At 43.8% G+C, this 14395-nt stretch overlaps 1 protein-coding gene across 5 annotated transcripts in view; it reads left to right on the top strand.

Annotated features, from left to right (window-relative positions):
* Positions 1-14395, top strand: part of Dhx57 (DExH-box helicase 57) — a 51293-nt gene that overhangs the window by 6175 nt on the left and 30723 nt on the right. For 3 of the 5 annotated variants that reach the window (XR_004388570.1, XM_032908822.1, XM_032908819.1), the window contains exons 2-8: positions 1618-1859; positions 5183-5341; positions 6922-7107; positions 7370-8208; positions 10161-10339; positions 12770-12891; positions 14080-14275. Coding sequence is in view for 4 of the 5 variants with exons in the window: in XM_032908822.1 (XP_032764713.1) it covers positions 1618-1859; positions 5183-5341; positions 6922-7107; positions 7370-8208; positions 10161-10339; positions 12770-12891; positions 14080-14275 (1923 nt within the window). In the remaining variant the exon portion in view is untranslated. Of the gene's footprint in view, positions 1-1617; positions 1860-5182; positions 5342-6921; positions 7108-7369; positions 8209-10160; positions 10340-12769; positions 12892-14079; positions 14276-14395 lie in introns of those variants that run through there. The other 2 variants (XM_032908821.1, XM_032908820.1) reach the window with 2 other exon arrangements.

Below are 14395 nucleotides of genomic sequence, written 5' to 3' on the forward strand. Positions count from 1 at the left end.
TTTACAGGTTAGCATGCAGTCTATCCTAGACAACATTCCGTATGTAATTGAATAGCTATTTTGTTGTGGGATGGTTTGTCTGTTAAGTCTGTGCTGGTACTTATGACTCTCCAGCTAGGTGTGGTGGTGCACATCTTTAATTCCAGCCCTCAGGGGGCAGAGGCAGGCAGGTCTCTGAGTTTGAATCTGAGGCCATCGTGGTCTACAGATTAAATTCTAAGACAGCCAGGACTACACAAAGAAACCCTGCCTGGAAAAAAAGAAGAGGAAGAAGAAGAAGAGGAGGAGGTGGAGGAGGAGGAGGAAGAGAAGGAGGAGGAGGAGGAGGAGGAGGAAGGAGGAGGAGGAGGAGGAGGAGGAGGAGGAGGAGGAGGAGGAGGAGAAGAAGAAGAATTGTTTTAGTCTATTCTGTCCGGTACTCATATAGCTAATCTAGTTTCCTTAGTTTCTGATTGGCACATAATATATCTGGAACATAAATTCTCAAATATTTACCTCATCTTTTCCATTCTTTCGTTTGTATCTTTGTATTTGTATGTTCTCCCCTTTTTAAAAAAATTGACCTGACAATCTTTTGACTAGATGGTTTATCCCACTCTCATTCACTGCTGTTGTAATAGCGAGATAGTGGGAGCTTTGTGTGTCAGCACATTCTGGTCAGCAGATTCAAACTCAGAGACCTGCCTGCCTCTGGTTAAGAGTACATCCATCTTGTGTTTGTTCCTCTGTTCCTAGTCTACTCTGTGATGCTTTTTTTTTTTTTTTTTTAATTAACCATTACCTATTTCCTGGTATATTTGGATGATCTCTCTAGAGCAGCAGTTCTCAACTGGTGGGTCAGGACCCCTACAGGGATCACATACCAAATATTCTGCATATCAGATATTTACATTATGATTCCTAACAGTGGCAAAATTATAGCTATGAAGTAGCAACAAAATAATTTTATGATTGGGTCACCACAGCATAAGGAGCTGTATGAAAGTGTTGCAGCTTTTGGAAGGCTGAGAACCACTGCTCCAGAATCACTTTGTTTTGTTTTCCAAAACAGGCTTTCTCTGTGTACTTCTGGCTGTCCTGGAACTCACTCTGTAGATCAGGTTGGCCTTGAACTCAGAGCCACCTGGCTTTGCCTCTTGGGATTAAAGGCATGTGTGCATTTAATTTCCCCCATATGTGTCTGTCGTACATTCTTGGTTAATAAATCTGGGGCTAAACAGGTAAGAGCACTGGCTGTTCCTCCAGATTTCCTAAACTTAATTCCCAGCACCCTCATGGTGGCTCTCAACCATCTGTAATGGGATCTGATGTCCTCTTCTGCCATGCAGCTATATGTGCAAATAGAGCACTCAGATACATAAAATAAATAAATAAATATTAAAAATAAATATGTGTCACAGAAACTTACTAAATATTAGTCCTAAGGTAACTTGTAAAAAAAAAGAAAGAAAGAAAGAAATATATGTGAAGCAATTTAGCCATTCTGCTCCTAACCTGGCCAATTAAAAATGTGTATTTTTTTTATTTCTTTAAAGTAGGCTTTATCCATAACTTTGATCAAAAAATGGCTACTATATTTTTGGTTTATGGTATCTATATTAACTTTTTGTCTTTCAGGTGAAAATGAGTTCTTCAGTGAGAAGAAAAGGCAAGCCAGGCAAAGGGGATGGAAAGGGGTCTTCTAGAGGAGGAAGAGGAGGCAGAGGACACGTGAATAAATCTCATGGGGGTGGAGGTAGTGGCGGCGGTGGCTGCGGCGGTGGCGGTGGTGGTGGCAGCGGCAGTAGAAAGGCCTCAAATAGAATTTGGGATGATGGCGATGACTTTTGTGTCTTCACTGAATCCAAGCGCCCGTCCAGGTCATTATGCATTCCCTTACGTGTTATTTATGTGTGTGTTTATATGTGGGTGCTCTGGTGTGCATGTGAGGGCAAAGGGCTGCATGTAGGAGTTGGATTTCTTCTCCCATGTGGGTCCCAGGGATCGAACTCAGCTCATCAGGCTTGGTGGCAGGCCCCCTTTCCCAGTGGGCCATGCTGCCAGCCCTTTGTTAGATAAACCATTAGAATGTTCAGTTCCAGAAACCATTTCACTTCCTAACATGTGGTACAGCCAATGGCCAAGAAGCGGTGGGGGGGGTGGGGGGGGTTAAGTAGTTCCAGTCCGGTTATTGTTCTCATCTGAAATTCTGGCAGTCCCTCTGTCACAACTTTTTAAAAGCATGGTAGTAAATAATAGGGTTTTTCTCTTTTTTTTAATTAGGTTGAATTTTGACTTTAGCTACCTCAGGGTGACACTGAAACTAGATGTCATGTTAGTATTGAGTGAAACGTTTCTAGGAAAGTAAAACTAGAAGACATAAAAGTGCAACAAAACCTAAAGTCTTCTGTAAACTCCATAGGTTGATGTTAAAATTAAACAGCCCAAAATGCAAGCTGCCTGTCTCTGTCTGGTTGATGAGTTTCATCTGTCCAGCCGGTGAGCCATCATCTGATGGCCACCAGAAACAGATGGTGTCATCAACCTTCCTCAGCTCCGGCTTTCGATTAATTTAATTAAAGGATGGTAAAAAGTAAATGTAGCTAATATATCTTACACAGTATACATAGCAAAGTCCCCATATGAAGACTCCGAAACTCTACTGAGCTGTATGCAGGGTTCTTAGAGAAGAGAGACTCCATTAGACATACATACATACGTTCACAGGAATAGCATATCTGAATATTAGAAAGGAAGGACTGTAAGTGGGTGCAAGGTTTGATGATATCACAGATCATCTGTACTTTTAGCTTAGGTGGATTCAACTGTATGCATTCAGAGTAGAAAAAAGAAACAAGGGGAATGTAAGTTATTAAACTGGCTACCAAATGATTGCTGTAATGAGTCTGATTGGAGGATTTAAATACATATTCTTCATACATAGTCACTAAAGGAGCAGGATTGCCAGGTGAGAAAATCTACATATTTTTCCTTTGAGAAAGAAAGGAAGGAAGGGAGGGAGGGAGGAAGGAAGGAAGGAAGGAAGGGAGGGAGGGGAAGGAAGGGAGGAAGGAAGGAGGGAGGAAGGAAGGGAGGAAGGAAGGAGGAAGGAAGGAAGGAAGGGAGGGAGGAAGGGAGGAAGGAGGAAGGGAGGAAGGAGGGAGGAGGAGGAAGGAAGGGAAGGAAGGAAGGAAGGGAAGGAAGGAGGGAGGGAAGGAGGAAGGAAGGAAGGGAGGAAGGGAAGGAAGGGAGGAAGGAAGGGGGGGAGGGAGGAAGGAAGGGAGGAAGGGAGGAGGGAGGGAGGAAGGAAGGAAGGAGGGAGGAGGAAGGAGGGAGGAAGGAAGGAAGGAAGGGAGGAAGGAAGGAGGAAGGGAGGGAAGGAAGGAAGGAAGGAGGAAGGAAGGAAGGAAGGAAGGAGGAGGAAGGAAGGGAGGAAGGAAGGGAGGAGGAGGGAGGAAGGAAGGAATTATGGACACTATTCAAGGAGGAAGGGAAGAAGGAAGGAATGTGTGTCTCTAGGGAAGGGAGGAAGGAAGGAGGAAGGGAAAGGGAGGGAAGGGAGGAAGGAGGGAGGAAGGAGGAAGGGAGGAGGAAGGAAGGGGAGGAAGTCAGGGAAAGAGGAGGGAGGAGCAATTGCAGTCTGTCTTTGGAGGGGTGGTAGACAGGGTCTTACTTGAGCCTAGGCCGGCCTAGAACTCACAGCAGTTCTTCAGCCCCTAAGCTTCTACTGCGATTACCCATGAGCCACCACGCCTAGCTTTCCGAGTGCGTTCAAAGTATGTTTCTACCTTACCCGTAAGCGCAAGACCTAACTTCTGAGTTAAATGCAGATCTTTGCCTTTCAAAGCACACACATTATAGGACTTAAAGTATTGCCTGTTCAAATGTTCGTTACTATCTCCTGAGTACCTCTGATGTCCTGGTTTTACACACGAGGATTGCAGCAATAGGTAAACGTTGTACTTACCTTCATTAAAGATGTTTAAGATGGCAGGATCGTAAGTGTGTCACAGCGCAGTAAGCGCTGTGAAGAGAAAGCACAGCACTGTGTAAGGTGGATGTGAGAGACTGCCAGAGTCGCTGTCATGTGGAAACCTCTAAAGAGGCTCATTTGAACAAAGAAGAGAAAGAGCCGTGAGCCTCTCTGGGAGAAAACATTGAAGGCAGAGGGGAGAGCAAGTGTGAAGCCCTAAGTCAGGAATTCATTTAGAAGGCCTGGGAAACCCAGAGCCAGGGGACAAGAGTAAGTGCCGAGTGCAGTCAGAGCAGAGGGACTTGACTGCAGGTGTCCGTCCCTGTGGCCAGTAGAGGGAGTCTGGCTTTTGTTTGCCTAATAAGGAAAAGCACAGAGGGTTTGAAGCGTAGATGTAGGACATTTCAGTCACTCTGGCCACAGTTGCCACTCTTCAACATACGCCCTTCTGATCCTCAGAAGATTGGACCTTTTCTTTACAGCCTCGGGCCAGGTAAGTTGAGACGGAAGAGAGTAAGTGATGGACCGAATCACTGGAGGAAATGAGGTTGGGACAGAGTCTCCAAATAGTGGGGGGTAGGGCGGGGGGCGCTTTAAGATGAAGAGTGGACCCAGAGCTTGGTGGAACACATCTGATCCCAGCACTTGGGAGGGGGAGGGAGACTGGAGGAGCCACTGAGGAGACCATGGCTACAGAACTAGTTGGCTCCAGCCTATGCTACCCGAAATCCTGTCTTTGAAAAAAAAACAAAAACAAAACTATAGGGATTTATAAATAAGTGGTGTGTGAGATAGGAACATGTGACCCCTCCCAAACAGATTCCAGAGAAATGACAAGACAAATTTAGATTGTGAGAATTTCTAAAAGATAGTGGCCCTTCAAAAATGCCACTGCTCCAGTCCAGTGGAAGCCATGCCTTTATTCCCAGCACTCAGAAGCAGAGGCAGGCGGATCTCTGAGTATAAGGTCCACGGAGGGAAACCAGGGCAACACAAAGAAACCTTGTCTCAAAAACCAAACAAACGTCATTGTCAGAGAGTAGGCCGGGAACTCTTCAAAGTAAAAGAATTTGAGGAAAATGCCAACTGGTAGCTAGGGAAATCTCATAAATACTGTAGGAAAACACTCTCTCTATTTGATGTCATCTGCTGTCGGTGTGTGTCGTGAGTATTTGGGAGCTCTGATAAGAGTATCAAAGTTTTGTTCATGAGCATGTGACTTTAATTCAGGCCCTGCGACAGTAACAAAAGCAAAGGAGAAACACGGCCTAAGTGGAAGCCCAAAGCCAAAGTGCCCCTTCAGACGCTGCACATGACATCAGAGAATCAGGAGAAGGTGAAAGCCCTTCTGAGGGACCTGCAGGAACAGGGTGCGGACGCGGGATCCGAGTAAAGTATCTTGTTTGAGTACATTTTATACTGAGGAGAACACATTGGCAATGATGCCTCTTCAGCTTTGGGTACTGGATCAGTGAAGAGCAGTGGTTCTCAACCTTCCTAATGCTGGGACCCTTTAATACAGCTCTTCATGCTGTGGTGACCCCCAGCCATAAATTATCCTCATTGCTACTTCATAACTGTTTGCTACTTTGCCGCTGTTTTGAATCATAATGTAAACATCTGCTATGCGTGGTATCTGATGTGCATCCCCTGTGAGGCTCATGACCCACAGGTTGAGAACTGCTGGTGTAGCGCCTCTTGTGGCGATACCATTGGCTGAAAGTGAGGTAAGAGAAGTACAATAGCAATTGTGCAGCCACAGTTTTGGAGTGAGTGTATCTCCCACCATCCTGAGCAGCACCATGGGTTGCTTCGTCTTCCTTTGTCTCCAGGCCCATACTAATATAGGATATTAGTGCTCTATTGAAACTAATCCAACTAAAACTTTATACTAACAAGTAGGAGCTTGTTCTAGAAGCAAATATGGAGGCAAGTTCTTGCTAATGCAGCCCTGCCTGGCCTCAGACTCACTGCAGTCCTCCTGCCTCAGCTTTCCCACCTGTCCCAAACCCCTAGCAAGAAAATGTTTGTTCTTTTTTCTTTCTAATGTATATGGCTGTTTTGCCTGCTGTGTGTCCGGGCACCTCTTGTTGCCTGGTGCAGGTAGAGGCCAGAAGGTGTAAGATTCTTTGGCACTGAAGTTATAGACAGCCATCAGCTGCCATTTGGGTGCTGGGAATTGAACCCAGGTCCTCTGAAAGAGCAGCCAGTGGTTCTAACCACTGAGCCATCTCTTCAGCTTCTAGGTCAAGCTTTAATATTGTACCTAGCCACCCAAGTGAAACAGTTTCTTAGTTGTCTCCCCTCTACCTCTGCACTGTGTTAACTCCTCTGTTACACTGACAGTTGAAGAGGTTCATTCATTTTTATGTTTGCTAGAAATCTTGAGTAGTTGACCTACACTCAACCCTCGGCAATAAATACATTCTTTGATAGAACTAGTGAATGGTCAGTCAGGAATAGAAAATATTCTTCTGTCCTCTACAAACTTGTTTGTCTCAGACTTAGAAAAGGGGGTTATACATTAAATAAAGGGGAAAGGACGGGATATTATCTGTGAATAAGAGGAAGAGATGGCTTTTGTGGGTCAGAGTGTATGTAAGCTCTGGGCTTAGCCTAGGGTGAGAATCTTGTTCCTTTCTGTGTAACCTTAGTTACTAATCCTCTGTAAGGCTCATTGATCATTTGAAAAATGGGGATTTCAGTAAGGTATAGCAGAGTTATTGAGAAGCTAGGAAGAATTTGTTTCTGTAAATGACTTTACCTATGACCTGAACGGCATGTAGGTACCTGAGAAATGTCATTTCCCAGGACAGAAGCTAACGGTTCACTATTAAGACAAAACCAGCAACGGAAGAGCAGGGTCCCACATCCTTCGCTCTTTGATTAAATGTTTAGATCCTTGCTTAATTTTTCTCTGAAATGAGTAGACATTAACACCCAGTACCTGAAAATGTCCCCTTCCCTAGAAGAGGCTCCTCTGGGGAGGAGGAAGAGGACGTGCCCGAGGGTGCTGCTGAGCAGAGCTGGTCAGCTGGACCAGAGCCAACCTTTCTTCCCGACTGCCGTCCTTGGGAGTATATAGGCCCAGAAGAAGTGGAGCCTCCTCTTCCGGAATTTACAGTCTCGCCACTGGCAGTGCAAAAACTTTCCAGGTGATCACTTTATCACTTATAGAAGCCATGGCAGCCAAGTCCTCCCTGTGGATGGCCTGCCATGACAGTGCCGGTAGGGCCCAATGTGCCGACAACTCTGTCTCTTGAAATGGAGGGGTTAGTATTGTCAGGGGTGCTGTTTCAAAGTACAGAATGTAGCTGTCCACAGTTATAATTTCATCCATGTATTTAAGTGAATCTCACGTCAGTGATGGGAATGAAGATTTGACACAGCATCTTTGTCACGTTTTGCCCTCGGCAGGTATGGCTTCCACACGGAGCACTGTCAGCTGGCCCTGAGGATCTGTGAGGGAGACTTAGGGGCAGCACTAGAGCACCTTCTGCACCAGTGCTTCTCGGAGACCTTTGGAGAGAGGATGGCGCTCTCTGAGGCAGCCGTTTCTGTGAGCTTGGATGAGTGCGTGGAGCAGAGACAGGAAGAGACGCTTGCTCTCAAGTCAATCTGTGGAGAAAAATTTATAGAAAGAATTCAGAACAGAGTCTGGACCATTGGATTGGAACTGGAATATTTGACCAACAAATTCTGCAAGTCTAAGCAAAAGGAAAGTAGCAAAAATGTACGGGACACTTCACCTGAAACCTGTAAATTTTACCTCAAAGGAAACTGTAAATTTGGATCAAAATGCAAATTCAAACATGAAGTGCCCCCACATCAGCTCATTGGGAGAACGGAGAGAAACGTAAACGACCCTCATCTGGATGCTGAGAAAGACACCACTTTTCTGTATGAGCTTCAGATCCGCTTTTCTAAAGACCACAAATACCCCTACCAGGCTCCCCTCGTGGCGTTTTATTCCACCAATGAGAACCTACCTCTGGCTTGTCGTTTACATATTTCTGAGTTCCTTTATGGCAAGGCCTTGGAATTCGCAAAAACTTCAGAACCTGTTGTATATTCTTTGATCACCCTCTTAGAGGAAGAGTCTGAGATTGTCAAGTTACTAACACACACTCAACATAAGTACAGTGTTCCTCCCATCAACGTCCCTCCAGCACCATCCGAGACCAGAATAAGTAAACCTGCCTACCGCAAACCGGTGATCCCAAGTAACACTTTTCTTTCTAATCAGATGCTAGAAGGTACGTAAAATGTTGATCTTAGGTACAGGATGGGATCAGCATTCAGAGTGATGAGTTTAAAAGTAAAACGTTTTGAGGCTGGATGAGGATTATTTCCTGGTGATCTTGAACAAAAAGAATTTCCTGACTGGTCATTGAGCCTGCCTTTAGCTATAGCTGGCAGCTGTAACTCTTTGGCCGAGCTCCCTAGGTAGAAAGTCTGGGCTGATGTGTAAATGCCGTTACTGTGTAGAGAATGACCAGCCTGAGTATATGAATGGCAGCGCTGGATAAGGTTCTGCCTTGCTCCTGCCTGTGGAGACCAAGGTCAAAGAGGCCTTAAGATACATGGTCAGAAAATCAATTTCATTTAACGTGGTTTCATATGTTTACTTCTTATATGTGATATCCATTTCCTCCTCTTTTTTTTAGTATTCTAGGCTGGTAAAAAAAAGTTGACCAAAATAATGCTGTCTTTATAATTCCTTAAATACAAATGTATGTAAGCTGCCGGCTTTGTCCAGCTTTGCCATGCAGATTCCTTTCTTTTTTAAAGATTTATTTTATGTATGTGAGTACACTGTCTCTGTCTTCAGACACACCAGAAGAGGGCATCAGATCCCATTACAGATGCTTGTGAGCCACCATGTGGTTGCTGGGATTTGAACTCAGGACTTCTGGAAGAGCAGTCAGTGCTCTTTACCACTGAGCCATCTCTCCAGCCTGCTATGCAGACTCTTATACCACAAACTCCTCTTCAGCATTCCTCAAAGAATTTACTTTCATTTATGTCTGTATTTCAGGAAAAATGCAATTTTCCGTCTTTCATACGAGTTTCCTAGCTAAGGGCTAGAGATAGAGCTCAGCAGCAGGGCGTCTGCCTATGTCCGTGAAGTTCTGGGTTAAAGCCCAGCGGTGCAGGGGAAAACAGAGTTTCCTGTACACATCAGTAAGTAGAGCGCATGGGCTGCAGGATGCTACAGGAAGCTGACGGACATCCCAGCCAGGTCACTCCGAGCAGCAGTCACCCGTTTCCTTGGGGAGTGGCAGAGCTCTCATGGAAACTTGTGTTTCATTTTGTTCGTTTCATTTGTTTTTGTGGTTTTTGGTGGTGCTGGGGATTGGCTCTCTGGCTTTTCCTATGCCAGGCAAGCACAACTATACTAAGCTACATCCCTAGTCTGACTTTTCAATAACATTCCTGAGATCATTTATATAACATTAATTTCACCTATTTAACAGATATCATTAAATAGGGTTTTTTTTTTAATGTTTTAGAGTTGCACAGTCATGAACACTACTGATTTTCCTGAAATAAACCTGTAGGCATCAGTCGCTGTCTTTGGCCTAAAAACTGTTCTCCCATAGGCTGTCTTCACAGCTTTGCCTATGTATACATTTCATAGAAACTGAGTCATGATCTTCAGCCTTTGAAAGCTGGAGTCTTTCATTTAGCATAATGCTCTCAAAGCTCACACACGCCATAGTATGTCTTTATTCCTTTCTGTTATTGAGGGATAATTCATTACATGGCTGTGCCACACTTTGTTCTCAGTGCATTGTTTCATAAACTTGGTTATTTTGTACCGTTAAATTTGGGGGACCCTTGCAAGTAGCTGAGACATTCTATATTAATTCCTTGAACTGAAAGCTTTGATTTCGATACACACCTTTAATTCCAGTACTTGGAAGACAGAGGCAGGCAGATCTATGAGTTCAAGACTAGCCTAGTCTATAGAGCAAGTCCCAAAGCTACACGAAGAAACCCTGTCTCAAAAAAGGAAAAGAAAAGTCTTTATTGTTACTTTGATTTAATAACACCATTTATTCTCGGGGAAAGCTCAAGTTAGTGTCTTCCGTGCTCGCTTCGGAGTAGTATGGAAATAAATGAAGCTGTTCAGTCAAGCCTCAGGGTTCCCTGTCTTACCTAAAGAAGGGACAAATTAAAAATGTTTCCTTTCACTCCACTCAAGGGGAAGGATTATCAGAGCTGGAGGAGGATGCAGATGAGGACGAAGGCCCTGCACCTATTGTCGTGGAGAATGAAAGCTATGTGAACCTTAAGAAAAGGAGCTACAGAAGGTGTGAGCGGCCTGCAAAGTCCTTATTTGCGGAGAACAGTAAGATCTGCAGGCAGTTCCAGATGAAACAGGTACTGTACACGGGCCAGCCTCCTCCTCAGGTCTGCAGGCTCCTCTTCCTCCCAGCTTTTGGTTCGCTCTGAATGGTTAAGACTCTCTCGCCCCTTCCAAACTTCCTTCCTTCATTTTGTTCTCTTTTCTTTTTTGTTTTTTGTGTTTTGTTTTCTCTTTTGTCATTTTGGGACAAGATCTTGCTAGCTAGATACAGGTTTGTGCTACCACTCCCTTGTCTACATGCCACCGCAAATTTACATACGTGTGCTGGGTGCTTTGGGACACTCAGCTGGCAGATATCGAGTGCATGCGTAAACCAGATGTTTTAGGAACATCCGATGCAATAATAGCTAATTTAATATTTGAAGGGAATATTAATGCTGTGATTTACTTAGGAAACCCATATCTAAGAGAAGGGGAAAACCGATGCCATTTCAAAGGCTCACAGGATAAATAATGTGCCCGAGGTCACAAGACAGTAAGTGGTAACAGAAGTTTAGTCCAACTGTCTCAAAAGTCCATGTTTTTACATTGACGTGAAGATTTGTTTTAAAAGAAACCATAGGGGTTGGGGATTTAGCTCAGTGGTAGAGCGCTTGCCTAGGAAGCGCAAGACCCTGGGTTCGGTCCCCAGTTCCAAAAAAAAAAAAGAACCAAAAAAAAAAAAAAACCAAAAGCGAAAAGAAACCATAAGTAAATTTTGAGGACCCAGTTGGATGTTAGTCAAAGGTTAGTTATTGGATGAGTTTGTGGATTAGATTAAGTAATGTCTAAGGACCCTTCACAATTTTTTTTATATATTATATCATCAAATATATATTATATGCCATAGATCATCAAAATGTTTGTAGCGTACCATAAATAAAATTATAGAGATGGAAAGTTATTTAGTTTGTCATGACCTATCTATATGATAAAATTATTTGCGATGACATTAATATAATTCTTTATTGTTCCAAAGTATAGCCAATTATTTTTCTTTCTTTTTTTATTTTTTATTTTTTAATTTTTTTTACTTTATTTAATTTTCTTTTATTTTTTGAGACAAGGTTCCTCTGTGTAGCCCCAGATGTCCTGGAACTGACTCTGTAGAGCAGGCTAGCCTCAAACTCACAGAGAGCTTCCCAAGAGCTGGGATTAAAGGTGTGCACCACTACCACCCAGCTTATATTTCATTTACAATTTTTTAGTTTACTTTTACAGAGTATTATTATTTATTCATTCGTGCGAATCTGGGCGAATTTACCTGCACCGCGTGTAGGCAGGTGCCTTCATAGATCAGAAGAGGGATTGTATCCTCTGGAACTAAACTTAACAGATGATGTGAGCCACCTGATGTGGGTGCTGGGAATTGAACTCTGGTCCTCTGAAGCAGCAGTATAGGCTTCTAACCACTGATCCGAGTCTCCAACTCTTCAATTTTACTTTTAGTTGACATATATATAATATATGTAAAAAACATTATTTTAAAAGTTCTTTTTTTTTTCAAAGATTTATTTATTATACACTGTAGCTGTCTTCAGACACCAGAAGAAGGCATCAGATCTCATTACAGATGGTTGTGAGCCACCATGTGGTTGCTGGGATTTGAACTCAGGACCTCTGGAAGAGCAGTCCGTGCTCTTAACCACTGAGCCATCTCTCCAGCCTAAAACCATTGTTTTAAAGACAGGATCTTCATCCCACCTGGCCAGAACTTACCATGTGGCACCAAGTTGTAACTCTGTTCCTCCTGCTTCAGCCTGAGCTATGCTATAGAACATGAGAGCTTTTCCATCCTATCAAACTTCAAACCTGTACCTACTATCGCAGTCCATCTTTCCCACAATATTAGCGTATAATGCAATGTCGAGAGTATTGATCATTAGCTGTGAAACTGATTTACCTAGTTACGGTGAATGGCCAAAGAGAAAGCTTCGGCAATTGCTCTAGCTTATTATTGATCTGGGGAAGGTCTGCTCTCGTATAGACCTTTGCTGTCTACTGCAGCAGCTCCTAAAAGCTTTGGCTATTGAAGTTGGATTTACTCATTAAAATAAGTTCAGTTCCTCCAAAGAGCATTCTGTTCCTCAAGGGCTCAGTGGCCTCCTGCGGCCAGAATTACTGTATTGGGCAATGCATGTGCGAACCATTTCCGTGGACATACAAATATTTATCACAGTGTTGATATAATTATTGTTATTGGTTAGGATCAGTCCAGCGCTCAGCAGGAGAGGTTCACACTGTTCAGTTTATTTAGCTATAAAACTACAGATTGCTCTGCTTACTCTATGGATCCAGCCATCTAGCTAATGTCTGTGGGTTCAGGCCTCACAGCTCTGAGCTCTGAGAGCCAACTGCTAAAGAGCGAGCAGGAGCAGTGAACCCCACCGTGGGATTCAAAGGTGAGTTCTGTGAACAGTGACTAGAAATAACTCAGCTGCTGCCTTCTCCTTGTTTTTTTTTAGGCTTCCAGACAGTTCCACGCAATTCTACAAGAAAGACAGTTACTACCTGCTTGGGAAGAAAGAGAAACCATTCTTAAATTGTTGAGCAAGCACCAAGTGGTTGTCATAAGTGGTATGACTGGGTAAGAGAGTGACTGACGTCAGATGCAGCTTTAGTGCACACATAGGCAGGGGCATCGTCTGCCTTAACCAGGTAGCCTTAAGAGATGCATGCACCCACGTTATGTGAGCATTTCGTTTTCTCTGTCAGATATGAAATGGGATTCCATGAAGGTGGTTGAATTATGTAGTTTCAGGGCCAGACTACAAGAGCTAAAACAGAGCTCAGGCATCCGTCCTGTAGATGGGTGCCTCTGCCCCGAGACTCCTTCATTATAGACGGTCTGGCTACCGGTTTTCACGAGGCCCATTGCAAGTCAGAAGGAGAATTCCATGCCAACAGCTTGAGAGCTGTGTATCTTCTGTGTCTTTCCTTCTTTCTATAAAGCGTGTTTTTTCTTTTAGCAACAGCTTAAGTAACATATTTTTCCCTGTTCCATACTCTGAAAGCAAACTTATCCTAGCCAACTCTCGGGCTTCATTCAGTTCTTTCATTCAGGATTACACAAAGCATCATTAGTTTTGTGCCGAGACTCAACTAAGAGAGTAATTTTATATCTCCTGGTTTCTCATAGTTTTTTATTTCAGCCCATTTATGACCAAATCATTCCACCTCAAAGAGAAGAATATAAAAGGTGTGTGAGGCTCTGTGTTAGAGAGGCCATAGGAGGATGTCAGATGTCCTTCTCTGTCACTCTCTGCCTCAATCCCTGACAAGCTCTGACTGAACCTGGAGCTAGGCTAGAGGCCAGCAAGCCCATTGTCCATTGACCCTCTGTCCCTTCCTTACCCTAACTCTGGGGTGACAGGAGCTGGCACAACCGTGTCCTGCTTCTTACCTGAATACTGAGGATTCGAACTTAGCTCCTTGTGTTTCACAGCAAGCATTCTTACCATTGAATCATCTCTGCAAGGCCCCTAGAATAAATCATAAGCCAACACTTTTTCTTTGGGATCCATATGTAGAGTTCACATCCCTAGAGACATTTTCAGATCTTCATTGTGTCTTTTTCATAGCCTTCGTTTTATAAATGGCATCAGACTGCCATTTGATTGCCCTGTTCCTAGGTTCATTAGGCCTGGTCCTCCGTGAGTGCGTGTTAGGCTCAGCAGCACACTCTAGTTAGCTGTGGGTCCCTTGTCGCCTGTGATTGCTTTGTTAACTAGCCCTTGAAAACTTCATTTTAGGACTCCTTTGTTTTGACATACAGATGTGGGAAAACCACACAGATTCCACAGTTTATTCTGGATAATTCTCTGAACGGGCCACCTGAGAGGGTGGCAAACATCATCTGTACCCAACCCCGACGAATCTCTGCGATCTCTGTTGCTGAGCGTGTTGCTAAGGAAAGAGCAGAAAGAGTGGGTCTGACTGTGGGCTATCAGATCCGGTTGGAAAGTGTCAAGGTCTGTGTGCTCTGCTCTGCTTACTTCCTGGGAATACGAATTGTTTCTAGATGTAAAGAGTTTGGGGGATCTGGAGATTGACAGGCAACTGGGGATATGTACCTACAGTTTATTAATAAT

The sequence above is a fragment of the Rattus rattus genome, chromosome 7, assembly GCF_011064425.1.
Source record: "Rattus rattus isolate New Zealand chromosome 7, Rrattus_CSIRO_v1, whole genome shotgun sequence".
Classification (NCBI taxonomy): Eukaryota; Metazoa; Chordata; class Mammalia; order Rodentia; family Muridae; genus Rattus; species Rattus rattus.